This window comes from Podarcis raffonei, chromosome 15, assembly GCF_027172205.1.
Source record: "Podarcis raffonei isolate rPodRaf1 chromosome 15, rPodRaf1.pri, whole genome shotgun sequence".
Lineage (NCBI taxonomy): Eukaryota > Metazoa > Chordata > Lepidosauria > Squamata > Lacertidae > Podarcis > Podarcis raffonei.
In genome coordinates, this window is record NC_070616.1 from 25,143,021 (window position 1) to 25,156,531 (window position 13,511).

A 13,511-nucleotide genomic window follows, 5' to 3' on the forward strand; every position below is an offset into this window, starting at 1 on the left:
GGAGGAGCCGAGCGCGGCGGCGGCGGCAGCGGCTGGGAGGGCGCCGGGCTTCAGTGGCGGCTGCTCAGTCCTTCGTGAGGGAAAGAGCGAGAGGGAGAGGCGGAGGGGAAGGAGCGGGGAAGCAGCCCCGGCGGCGGCGGCAGGAGGTGGAGGAGGAGGTGGCGGCGGCGAGGAGGAGCGGGGAGCCGCCCGGGCAGCATGGTGATGGCCGAGCCCCGGCGGCTTCCCCCTGCTGCCGCGGCGCTGCTCTTGCAGCCGCCCCGCGGAGGGTCGGGCCCCGTCCGCGTCGGCTTCTACGAGATCGAGGGCACCCTGGGCAAGGGCAACTTCGCCGTGGTCAAGCTGGGCCGGCACCGCATCACGCGGAGCGAGGTGGGGAGAGGCGCCTGAGAGGAAAAGGGGAGCGCGGTCGTGGGGGGGGGGGTTGAGACAGAAGGGAGGTGGGCTTGGCGAGCCCCCCACCCTCACCTTTCTCTGGCAACGTTGAGAAGGGGGAGGGGATTTTCCCCCCTGAACAACACGCGTGTTGGGTGAGGATAACGTGTGAACGCGGGCGCCCCATTCTTCTTCCAACCAAGGGGGCGTTTCTCTATTTTTCCCCTTGGTGGAGGTTATGTTTGAAGGGGATCGAGCTGTGTGCCGCCTTATTTTCTTCCTTCTCTCCAACCACGGGTGGAGGGGGGGAGCATTTCTATCAATCTCCTTCCTTCTCTCTTCCCCACCCCCTTCTCCTTGAGGTGTGCTGATGAAAGAAAGGTAAATGCTCCTTTCTCTCCCCCATTCTTTCTGCATCCATGTGTCTTTTCTCCTTGGGAAACTATAATAATGTGGATTCCGGGAAAGGGGAAGGGATTGTGGTGGGTCCTTTTTTGGGGGGTGACCCATAATACAAATATTAAGAGGAAGAAGGTGGTATTTTTCCTTCCCCCACCCCCATTCCTTTTTCTAAAAGTACTAAAGTCTTTGGGTGGCTGGGTGCTCTGGGAGCTTCTTTTCCACTTCATGGCCTTGCCCTTTGGGGTGCCTCAAGGTTGTGTCCTGTTTCTCTGTCATCTTTAACATCTGCAAGAAACCATTGGAGGGGGGAGTCATCGTGAGGTTCAGGCTAAATGTCATTCCTATGCAGATGACACACAGCCTTACCCCTCTTCTCTACCTGCAAGCCCTAGGGGGAGGCTGACTTGGAATGGATGCAGGTGGCCTAGTTGAAGCTGAATTAGGATAAAGAGAGAGGCAGTGTGCGGTGGGAAATCTGCTGATCTGGATGGAGATATGCAGCCAGTTTGGGATGGGGCTGCATTCCCCCTGAAACATCAAGTATGTGGTTTTGGGGTTCTCTTGTACTTGGTGCTGTAACTGGGAGCTTGGATCCTGCCAGTGACTAGGGGTGCCTTTTTAGCAGCTTAGGCTGGCTTCCAGTTGCAGCCATGCCTGGAGCAAGCAAACCTTAACAGTTACACGTGTTTTGGCTGTATCCCGACTAATGCACAATTTTTAGGGCTGTGTTTAAAGACACTCAGAAACTTCAACAAGTACAGAATGCAGCTGCAAGAATTTTGGGGTGGGTGGGAGGGATGGCAGTCCAAGCATACTAGATTGATACTATACCAGTTGTCTTGGGTTACTTATTTATGGGCTCTAAAGTGCTGCATTTTACATTTAAAGCCATAACCTAGTCCCAAGCCTGCTCCTATATTAGCTGCTTGGGCTTTAAGGTTGCTCACAGGCCCGTCATCAAGGTCCATCAGCTAGTGATGGGGCACTTGTAGTGGTGGCCCAAAATGTCTGGAGCTTGCTTGTGAAAGAAATATGTGTGTTAGCTTTTAACATACCTTTAAAACTTTTTTAGTTTCATTCTTCATTTTTCTAAATATGTGACGAGATTCTAAACTGCTGCTGCTTTTAGTTTTGTAATTGAATCATTTTGTATGTACAGTAGTTTAAAATTTGTTTCATACTGCATTAATTATAATTTGTTAGCTGCCTTGGGAGGGCTTTACCTTAAAAGGTAGTGTATACATTTTTCAAGTAAATAATAAAAAGCGAGCAGCAGGGTTCTCCCTCCTTCCCATCTCACCACTTTAGAAAGTATTACGTGAAAATGATGCTAGAAATGTTGCAAGGGAAGGGGGCAGTTTAGTAACGAAATGAGAGCCAGCCTAATAAAAGGCAGTCTTGGGTTTCCTAAAAGGAACATTGCTTTCACTAGAAAAGGTGCGTCCCCACAAGGATACTTCCCACCTCCCCCTTCCAAAATGCACTCCTTCCAGGTTACGCACATGAGAAGGATGCTGGCTTCATTAATGCTGCAGGACATAGTTATGAGAAGGTGTGTGTGGTGGTGATCCAAAAGGGGTATCTTCATATAAAGCCCCCCATTAAAATCAAGAGGTGTTCGCTTGTTATGACTTGCCCCTCCAGAAAGAAGAACCGCACCCTGGAAAAGAGGTTTTTGTGATAAAACAAGATTTTCACTAGGAGGACGATCTTTGCTTTCCTCTCACCTTGGAGAATGGAGCATTATATCAAAGGAAGTGCTTGTAGTGAACACAGATTATTGATGTTTTCTTGAAACATAGTGTCCATGGGTGGTCTTTAAGAGGAAGTTGTGGTAGGGGTGTCACACCCCGCCCCCCCTCCAAAGCTTTCTTCGGACCTTGATCATTTTGTCCAGGAAATGAGCCTCGGCAGAAGGGAAAGGGTGGTGGAGTCAGCTTAAGTCTATGACACTCTGAAATATCCTCCCACAGGAGACCTGATCCTCAAAAGTAGGTGATAAAGGTTGTTCATAGCAGGGTGATAAGTGGAGGGTGCTTCCTCAAAGTAAAAACAAAACAAAATGTATCCAGAGAAAAAGGCTAATGAGCAATAATGGAGCATGGCATCAAGCATATGGATGGGTTTAGAGCAGGAGTCAGCAAACTTTTCCAGCAGGGGGCTGGTCCACTGCCCCTCAGACCTTGTGGAGGGGGCGGACTATATTTTTTTGGGTGGGAATGAACAAATTCCTATGCCCCACAAATAACCCAGAAATGCATTTTAAATAAAAGCACACATTCTACTCATGTAAAAACACGCTGATTACCAGACTGTCCGTGGGCCGGATTTAGAAGGTGATTGGGCCGGATCCAGCCCCCGGGCCTTAGTTTGCCTACCCATTCAGCAGTTCTCAACCTGTGGGTCCACAGATGTTGTTGGACTACAACTCCCATCATCCCTGAGCTCTGGCCTTGCTAGCTAGGGATGATGGGAGTTGTAGTTCAACAACATCTGAGCCCCCAAGAAAGTGTGATTAGAGAGAGAAAGAAAGATGCCAGTCTTCTTTGTTGTGCAGGGTGGGTTGGAGTATTCTGAAAATGGTTGACACGTCTAAAAGGGGCTTTGTCTCAGAAGTACATGGCTCTGCTAATTTTGTGGTGGTTCTTTGCAAATGGGCAGTGGCTTCAGTGACTGGAGTTGGGGGAAAGAGTCAAATAAGGCCATTGGGAAGCAGGAACTGGCATTTAGGCATCGCATGGTGAACATGATTATATTTTTCCTTCATGAAATTTGGGATTAGAAGGGAGGCTGCACCTAAGGAAAAGGCAGTTTTATGATAATTGTAGGCATAAATATGGGGAGGAAGAAGAGGGGACATAGAAGTTTACCTGAGAAGTGAGTTGGGGGGTTGTAGCAGGGAAAGGGTGTTGTAATTCAAAACAAGGGGGATTAGTATGTAGGATATGGTATGAAAAAATGGCTTTTTAAAAAAGGGAGTTCCTGAGCACAATGAGGTAACAAGGTCAGTCGTGTGCCTAAGCAAACTGATCAGAATGATTCCTGGCACTCAGGAAGATTTCCTAGCAGGGTATCTTGTCCCTTGCTCTCAGCTGATTTTGATCTTCAGTGGTATAACTGAACTCTGCTATTGTCCTTGTAGCCTCAACCACAGTCATTTCCTTTCCAGTAACTGGGAATGTGATGGGGAAGCGTAACTTCCTTTGTCCCTTTTTTTTTCATTCCAGCAGCATATGAGGTTAAGAAGCTAGCCCAGGCCTGGCATAATGTTGGCACCTGTCAGTTTTTCTGCAACCAGAAGAATGAATGAGAGTTTATTTTTCTACTTCTCAGAAGAACTCTCAAAGCAAAACATGCTGGGATACCTTATCAAACTTTACTGCTTTTGCTCTTAGTCCATTTTTCATGCAGACATCCCTGGCAGCATGCCCTTGGCTCATTCCATGACTGCATCTTGGAAGTGGGGAGGTGGTACATGCTGCCCATTTTGTTGTCTCAACTCTTTGGTAGTTATACCTTGGATGAGAATGATAGCAATTCTGGACGCTGGGTTTGTTATTTATCTTTTTGCAAATCACAAAAGTCAAACCTCAGAGTGCTAAGCTCCCATCTATTTTGGAAAGATCACAAAACTTAGTTCCCTTGACCTGGAGTCAGTTTAAAGAAGGATGGTTCTATTTTACCTCCCAATCATATGAATCATTCTGTCTGTGTACTAAATTAAGGCCATGAGAATCTTTTTGAATGCAAACTACACATTAAAGAAGATGCAAGTCTCAAGGGGGGAAAGCAGAGGGTACACGTAATTACAGTTTATTGGATAAATAGGTAGCTTGGTTAAGTATTAAATGAATGACTGAAGTAGTTTTTGTGGGATTTTATTAAAGTATCTAAAACATGCTAGATTTTATTTAAGCAACTGAAAAGTTTGTTCCTAATAGAGGTTAGTACCTTAGCTGATTTTATGCATCTTTATAGTTGTTTGTGTTCCTGGCATTTTAGCTCATGTTTTCTGAAGTTGAGAAACTACTTACATTTTTAAAGTAAAGTTGGTGGGAAGGCTAACTTAATTACAGCATTATGTTGTGTAGGTAGAAACAGATGAAAACTAGCGAGTTTTTAATGCCTTTAATACATAATGCTTTATTCACTTAATTCATTCACTTTGGGTTGCACTTTCCATATTACATTGTAGTGACTGTTAGGTAATTTTGTACAAATTATTCCCTGCTTGATTTTTTTAGTTAGTCTAGTGTACCAATGTAATGTTGTTAGGGGAGGTTTCAACGTTTGCTGAAAATAATGAAAAACGTTACATTGTAAATAACTTTACTTGGAGACTTCAAGATCCATTAATAAAAACACCTCTCTGAGCACTTGCAATTTTTATGTAAATACCTGGCATTATTTTTAATATCTGTCAATAATAAGATTGGATTTGGCAGTAACCTACAGGACATTTCACAGAAAGTGTCAGATACAGCAAGGATGCATGAGTAGCCAGAGATTGATGTATGAACGGAAAGAACCAATTTTGGCTTCTGTAGTTGTAGTTGTTGGACACAACAGGGCTCAGAGTGTAAAACGTGTAAAAATAGATGTTTGTAAAGAAGCTTTCTGTTGCTAAAGGGGATCATAAATTGAAATGGCATTCCTTCATGGTGACAGCCATGCACCTTGTTCAAATTTCAAATAAGAAATTCACCTCTGTTTCTGATGTTAAGTCAAGAGATTACAATGTTACGCCATCCTGGTGGTAGTTTTTGAAAGTATTTTCTTGTTCTGCACTCAGCTTTCATTTTTATAATTCCATACTTTAAAATTCTGCTAAAATGGAACATGATCACCTTGTCTCATGACTTTTCTTGATAACTTGATATACACGGGGGTGTCTTATACACAGAAAAGTACAGTAAGCAATTTGAGGGATTCATGAGCTCTGCTGGATTGGTGAGAGAGGATTGTACAAAACCATGCATGGCTCCACTTTATCTCCCCACTCCCAGTTCTGCTTTCCGCAATGCAGGAAGCCCCTTTGAGATGTTTCTGTTTCAAGTATTTAGTGCATACTGTATTATTATTAAGAACATAGAAATTGCCTGATAAATCAGTGTTGGTTTCATCTATCCAGTATCTTGATGGATGGTGGTCACTACTTTAATGTTTTGCAGTGGGTTGCAGTTTTTTTCTTCCTATCTGTATGTTACCATTTGCAGCTGTCACAGCATCTCTAGAAAGAGGCCCATTTTGGTTATGTCACAGAGGTGTGTGGCAATTAGGGCTGCAAAGATTCAGAAGCAATATGCTTTGGTTTGCCTCTGCAAGGGAGAGGAACTTAAAACAAGAGAAAGAAATAGATTTGGGCAAAACCCCTATGATAATCATGTTGATAAACTTCTGTGAGCAAAGATTTAGAATGCATATTCAAAAGAAGTATTAACAGTGGTGAATTGTATTTAGATTGGGTGGACTAGACTGCTATGGTTCAAGCATCTGGTACTGTGTTTCTCATAACTGGCATAAGTTTTGCTTCCTAACTTTTGCTGCTTTATTAAGGCTGAAAAATTCTTATATTCAAGGATATCTTAAAATCATTCTCAAAAGAAATCAGAAGTGGACCAAAACACTATTAACTTTTGAAATGTAGCATTAACAATCCACAGCTATAAGTGTTGGTGACAAAGTGTTCTGTAAAAAGGATTTGACAGTGAAGACTAGAACTACAACAGAATGTATGCAGTTTTCCCCTCCCTTCTCATGTTTCATAATTAGAGGAAATAAGGGGAAGTTAGGGAAGTAACTTGGTTGACTTACTGAAAACTAAATTTCTTGGAACTGTATAGCTTCCAGACCTTCAAATGAAATAATTTATTTCATCATTGTTTGGAAAGGTTATATTGCTAGCAGATATCCATAGCATGGAGAGAATGGGGGAGTAGCAGCAAGATGGATTAGCACTGTGAATCTGGAACCAAGTTTACAGGAAAATTGCAAGTATTTCCACACTTTTGAAAATGTGGTCTCTATTCTGGAGGTTCTTCCTGGAGTTTCATTGTGCTCTTGGCCACAAATAAATGCAAGGAAAAGGAAGATCTTCCTTTTTATTAAATTGAAATAAAGAACAATTGAAATACAACTCAAATGCATTTGGACAGATCAGCTATGATTGCCAAGTCACCATATGTTCTTCTTTTTCAGCAATTTTGATCCTTGCTGAGCTGCCTGACCACTTTTTAAACTGAATTTCAGTTTTGTAGTGCCCCCCCCAACCTGAACTTCTCCTTTGTACTTAATCAGCTTTCTAAATTGTGGCCTAAACTTGTGGTCACATCTTTGGGAGTTAACCTGATTTGAAGTTTCTGCCATCAGCTAGTTATTTTGTACTGTTTCAAGCTAGATGGGCTCTTGGAGAAATGTTCTGAAGACACCACATCTTCTTTGAGTTTGATTCTTAAACATTATAGAAAACATAGACATATCCTTTTCCCACTTCAGGAAATACTGGGCTGTAGCAAAAGAAACTGTTGTGCCAAACATTTATAAATAATTAAGCTTTTTGCTCAATCAGGATTTGTTTTCCTTGTGGCCAGGAGCTGCTTCCAAAGTTACAATAAGAAATGGTTGTGTTTGCCTTCTGAGTCCCTCCTTGGCTTGTAACCACTTTGAAGTCAATGCTGCTGCATGGTTTTATGCATGATAAAGAGGGTGAGCTGTCGTGATTATCAATGAATACCCTTGACTTGCAAGACAGATGCACCTGCAATCTCAAAATCTCTTGCAGTGTCTTAGCATGGCTGGGGTGGGATAAGAAGAATTTCTGCTTTCTGAATGAGTGAGCAAAAAGGAGAGTGGTGTATGGGTGAGAGATGAGGATGCCCCCAGATTTTAGTTTAACCAAAATGTTCTTTAGTAGCACAATAGGAGCAGGACTGGAAAAGATCTCTACTTGAGATCCCAGAGACGGTCACTGCCTTGCCTGACTATTGACAATATCTGACTCCATATTGTTTTTAATAGGACTATGTAGCTTAATGTACCTTTATACACTTGCATGGCAGCTGAGGTGTCTAGGAAGGATAAAAATTCTACTAGCTTCTGTTTCTAGTAAGTTTTTATGTTTCAATGATTCATCAGTCGTTCACCCTTCTTTAAAAGCATTGCTAATCTTAATGATACTTTGTGACATTTTCACAGGTTAGTTATCTATTGGGTAAACAAAGGAAGTGTGGGTTTAATTCCTCTTCAAAAGAGTGTTGACATTCACTTTTCCTGAATGCCTGTTTGGTCTTAAACAAAGAAAATAGAAGCTTTAAGCAGCTTGTTGCAGGATTGGAGCTTTAAGCTCTGGTTACATGGTCACTTAAGTCATTTATTAGTAGTTGTAGCACTTCACATATATATCGGAGGATATAGGTCTCTATATAGGACCAGATAGTGGTCTAAATTCAGTGAGTGAAGTCTTCTTAATTTGCTGTGGGTATGCAACTAAATTTGCTGTGATTATACTGCTAAAGGGAAGTTGATCTCTCCATGCTGGATCGGTTCTCATGGAGATCTTGGATCAAGAAAATTTCATAGTAGATTTGTAAGAGACCTGAAGATCCATTTCTAGATCAAGTCCTGCACTGAATCAGGATCCTGCTTGCTCCTTAAAACAAAATGTATTATTTAATATAGCAGTTTGAGATCAATCCAAATGATATGGTATATCATAATAGCAAGGGCCACACAGCAATAAAATAGATGTCCACTGGAGAAGAAACAACTTAATACAAACACAGAACATTCAAGCAATCAAGAATCATTCCTTTTTCTTCAGTCTTCTGCCCTGCACCATCTCAAATGTTTGGGGCATATAATGGAAAAAAAATAGACATATAGGAATAAATGGAAAAAGTAGAAACACAAAATACAAATTAACACACACCCCACAACCCAGTAGGTTCTTAATATTTAAACATCATAACAAATGGCAGTGATTCTGAAAGATCCTGGGGCTTGGGTGAATCCTGCCAGAAGAAGGATTTCTGCTGTTGAAGGGGCTGCTGAGAATACATCTTTGTCCAATTTTGTAGTCTCCATGCTTTCCATATCAAACCAATTCCATGTCACAAAGATTTTGTGCCATGCTTGTATATGATGTTGGTAACCATTGCTACAGTTTTTCAGAGGTCATTCAGCTCAGGCACTTAAGCAAGATTGTCCACTGATCCATGTAGTATTTTCAGTTGCACATTCACACATTCATTTTCATTTTCATTTGAAATGTATCTGTGAACTCATTACTGCATTTCTTTATAACTCCTTCCACACCATTGCCTGAGAATTGGGGGTTTTCAAGCCCAAAACTAGAGTGTATTTTTTCATCATCATCATTATTAATTAAATTTCTATACTTCCCTTCATCCAAAGATCACAGGGCAGTTTACAATAGAAAAACTCAAAAATATGTGCAATAATAACAACCAAAAACAACAACCTGCCCACACTGTAGATAAGCTGAGCTGTATTTAAGTGGGGTGAGTTTCCCTAAGGAGAGCTTATTCTCAAGTCCTAACATTGTGATTATAAATTACTTTATGTATGAGACATTAATCACAGTTAAAATAAAGTGTATGTAATAATTCAAACTACGTTGATTTTGTTTTTGTACTAAATATGAAATACTATGCAAATTTCTGCTTAAATTGTATTTTTGTATTCAACAACTTCTATGGGGGGGTTAGTACATGGGGGTTCTTATTAATAGAGTAGGCACATGAGATTTTTTTAAAAAATCAAGTTGTCTATTACTAGTGGGAACAAGCTTCTAAGCAATTGGCTGGGATGCAGAAAGCTACTTTAGGAAAACTTGCATGTGCCAAGTAGCTTTTGGTTTGTTGATTGCGATCCCCCCAAAAAAACTGCAACATCCCCCAGTAAGTAATGATTTCTTATTTAGCCTGTGGACTGCTACTAAAGGATCACTAATTCAAAGCGGCCTTGAGGTTGCAGAATGAGTTGCAATATCTATTATTCACTTGTGAATGATCATATATTGCCTTCAGCCAAAATGTGTGCAAGTCTTTTTGCCTTTGCAAAGGCACATGCCTTTCTTAACTACAGTTTCCTGGTTTGTCTGAACTGGGCCACAATAGATATCTGCTTTGGAACAAGCCAGGATGATGGAACCATGGTTTGAGGTTGTTTTAAGATTATGAGTTTTTGCAAAGTTGGTTCAGACAACATCAAGATAAAGTGCAAAATTCTGTTCATATCTATTACTAGAAAGCAACAGATAGAATGGAATGGCACAGGGAAAATGCTATAGAGATCTTCATTTCCATGGCATGCTGGCCCTCAGGACTTTCCTATTGGGGTCCTGTTTGTTTTGAAACACCTTGTTCCTCATTAGCATAAAATGTGAAAGTAGACTCCCCTGTGTATAATAAAATGTAATCATGTTTTACTAAAGTTCTGGCCAAGTGTCTGAACTTGTTCTTTCTGTTACAAAGGAAGTGTTGAGCACCTGCGTGCTAACATGTTAAGTGTATTTTCAAATTCCCTCCAAAATACTTTGTTTTGTGAGTATAAGACTGTAGTTCTCTTAGAAAAAATACAGAAAAAATTGGGTCATAACCTATATACTACCTTTTTGACCTGGTTTGGCAAAGCCGACTTTAAAAATTCTTCTTGTAATTGGTTCTAGGTGGCAATAAAAATCATTGACAAATCCCAGCTAGATTCGGTGAACCTGGAGAAAATTTATCGTGAAGTGCAGATAATGAAAATGTTGGACCACCCACACATTATCAAGCTTTATCAGGTACGTAGCTGTATTCCCTGCCAAATCTTCATGTTAAGGGTTTGAGTTTGTGAGAATTAAGCCCTGTGTCCCATGAAGTCCTGTATTGTAAGCTTTTTCTGGTTGCTGTTGGTTGGAGTTTTTATGTGGCAGTTTTATAAATCTGGCAGGTTTATAAATCTGGAAATAATTAAAAATCGGTATATATCAGAGGAGGTTTTTACTTGGTTGTTTGTGAACAAATGACATCAGAATGGTTTTGAATAATTCATCAATTCACGGGGACTGAGCTCCCATTAACTTGAACAGCCACAGACAAGGAAAGCTAAACATCTGACAGATTCCCCAGTCAGCCCAAGACCCTCGTTGACAGGAACAGACACCCAGTAGGTTTTAGGTTAGAGTGCAGGGAATCTGCTTAGTGTGGAAGTTCAGTCACTTGATGATATTGCCTCTCTCATAGCCACCATAAGGCCAGGTCCATATGGGTCAGAATTATTTCATCTTTTATAGCATCCTGTTTGTTATGAAATATGCAATTTGACCTGAATGCTTCTGTGACAATGGTCAGGTTTGCCCATCGCAATCAGGAGCTCCAAGTGAATCTGATGTCAAGCCAAAGTGAAACAGTGTGAATGCAAGCTGTACTTGCAAAGGAACAATTAAGAATGTACCCTACAGTTACTGATTGTTCCTTTCTGAGCTCAGCTTGCAGTCAGTGCTGTTTAACTTTGGTGCCAAAGGGAAGCCACCCTGTTTTTGCCTGGGGGTCAGAGTCACCTGATGATGTCAAAAGGGTGACCTCACCCATTCATCAGACGTGGCCCATGGAGGGTTGGCCGCAATGTGATCTGGCAGAAAATAGTTGCCTATGCCTATGTCAAACCATAGTTATATTTACTGAGAATAAGTAGCATGCTTCTGCACACTGCTTAAAAGTGCCCTCTTCACACTATTCCTATTCCTGGCCATGCTTCACAGGGAGCATCAGACCACAAGCTATGGCTTGTTGTGTCACCTAACCCAGGCTTGTGGTTTGTTTCTCTCCAAACAAACTGCAAGCTGTAAGCCAAGGTTTATCCAGGAGTAGGGGAAGAGTGAAGCAGGAATTTTGAGCAGCGTGTACAAACCCACCGCTTGCTTGCATCTGCTTTTACAGTCATACCTTGGGATGAATACGCTTCGGGTCAGGCAAATTTGGGTTGCGCTCCGCGGCAACCCGGAAGTAACGGAGTGCGTTAATTCCGGGTTTCGCCGTGCGCACATGCACAGACCGTCAAAATGACATCATGCGCAGAAGCGCCGAAACGTGGCACGTGTGGACGCGGGTTACATTCGCTTCGGGATACGAACGGGGCTCCGGAACGGATCCTATTCGCATCCTGAGGTACCACTGTATTTAATGTGATGTGTGATCACAGCCAATGAGAATTCAATACAGTAGTACAATCTACAAAATAAATTTCCTAGAGTGGAAAAGAGAACTGTCTAAAACTGAGCTAAAGCTTTGGATGTGGATTTTGCTAATGTGTGTTTTAACTGGAGAACTTTTTTTAGAAATCTGCTTGGTTTAACCTGATTTTCTTTCTCCCATTGTGGTACTTGATTTGCTCTAAACCTTGATTGTGTGAAGGTGGGAAATCATTCTTTCAGGCATGACTCCATCGCTTTGTTTTAATGTGTTAGCCTGATGCTGCTAGAGTGTTTGGGTTGCTAATGCTTAAATCTGAACCCAAGGGCCCATTTATGCTACAGATGTGACTAGTATAGATTTGTTTTTTAATGTCATTGCTTCCCCCAAAGTTTCCAGGAAGTGTTGTTTGTCAAGGTTCTGAGAACTATTTTGTAGGCTTCCCTAGTTCTCAGCTTCCTTATGGGGAGCCATTAATTTTGCTTAAAATGTTTACATGCCCTAAACTGTTTGTTCTTCTTTGCGCGCGCACACACACACACACACACACACGCACACCCAATCCAGTGTCACAGGCAAGATTTTCATCGTAAGCACAAGTTAAGCATAAATTAAGTCTCCATCAAAGCTTTTCAAAGGCCACATGCCCTCCATTAAACCTCACATGTCTGATGGCAGGGCACATGCAGGAATCGGTCCAAATTATTATGTGATCAAGCATTCATCTCTATATCAAAGTTAAAGCAGTGTTGTTTGTTTGGTGAACTTAGCTTTTATTTTGAGTAGGTAGCGGTTTGAAATGCGAAAAAAAATATTAAACTGAAGCTGAGAGTGGGTATTCAGATTTTGCCGTTCTATTTTGCATTTGGTGCCTTACATGAGCTGAACATCATAATAGAGCAGGGGTAGCCAATGTAGTGCCAGATGTTGTTGGTTTTAAACTCTCATCACCACTAGCCATTAGCCATGCTGGCTGGGACTTATGGAGTCCAATGATATTTGGAGGGCATCTTGTTGGCTGACCCTGCCATACAGTAAACGCGTAATCAAATATAGATGCTGAATATGTGGATAAAGGATACAGTTCAAGAATGCTTCCCAAACTATGCCTAATGAATTGAACAGAACTTATTCCAGAACACATCTGCGTGGAATAAAATGCCAGTAGATTATATCCAATGTAAATTTAAACAGGAGTTTTAGTTCTGAGCCATCTTGTATGCTCTGTGTCCCAGTGACATTAATGGATTGTTCCCATTAAGTGTTGATGCCTCAAGCAAAATAGGAACCTTCCTGCTGTTTAAGAGGGAAGATTTGATTTAATGAGGTCTGTCTTGTTAGTTTTAATTTTACCATCAGAAATAGTCTAGTGGTTCAGCTTTATTAAATCAAGTCTTAATCTTGACAGCAACCTATAAATCAAGGGATACAATTCTAATAGTATGAAACAAACGTGTTACTTTGGGTTGTTGTTTTTTAAATTAACCTGGAGTTCACAAAGGAGAGTTGTTCCAGTACTCAAGAGAATATAACAACTGT

At 41.4% G+C, this 13,511-nt stretch overlaps 1 protein-coding gene across 3 annotated transcripts in view; it reads left to right on the top strand.

Annotated features, from left to right (window-relative positions):
* The first annotated feature begins 93 nt into the window (after nt 1-93).
* SIK2 (salt inducible kinase 2) overlaps nt 94-13,511 on the top strand; it is a 90,017-nt gene continuing 76,599 nt past the window's right edge. For 2 of the 3 annotated variants that reach the window (XR_008327813.1, XM_053367403.1), the window contains exons 1-2: nt 94-372; nt 10,466-10,582. Coding sequence is in view for 2 of the 3 variants with exons in the window: in XM_053367403.1 (XP_053223378.1) it covers nt 199-372; nt 10,466-10,582 (291 nt within the window). In the remaining variant the exon portion in view is untranslated. The remainder of the gene's footprint in view (nt 373-10,465; nt 10,583-13,511) is intronic. The other variant, XM_053367402.1, reaches the window with a different exon arrangement.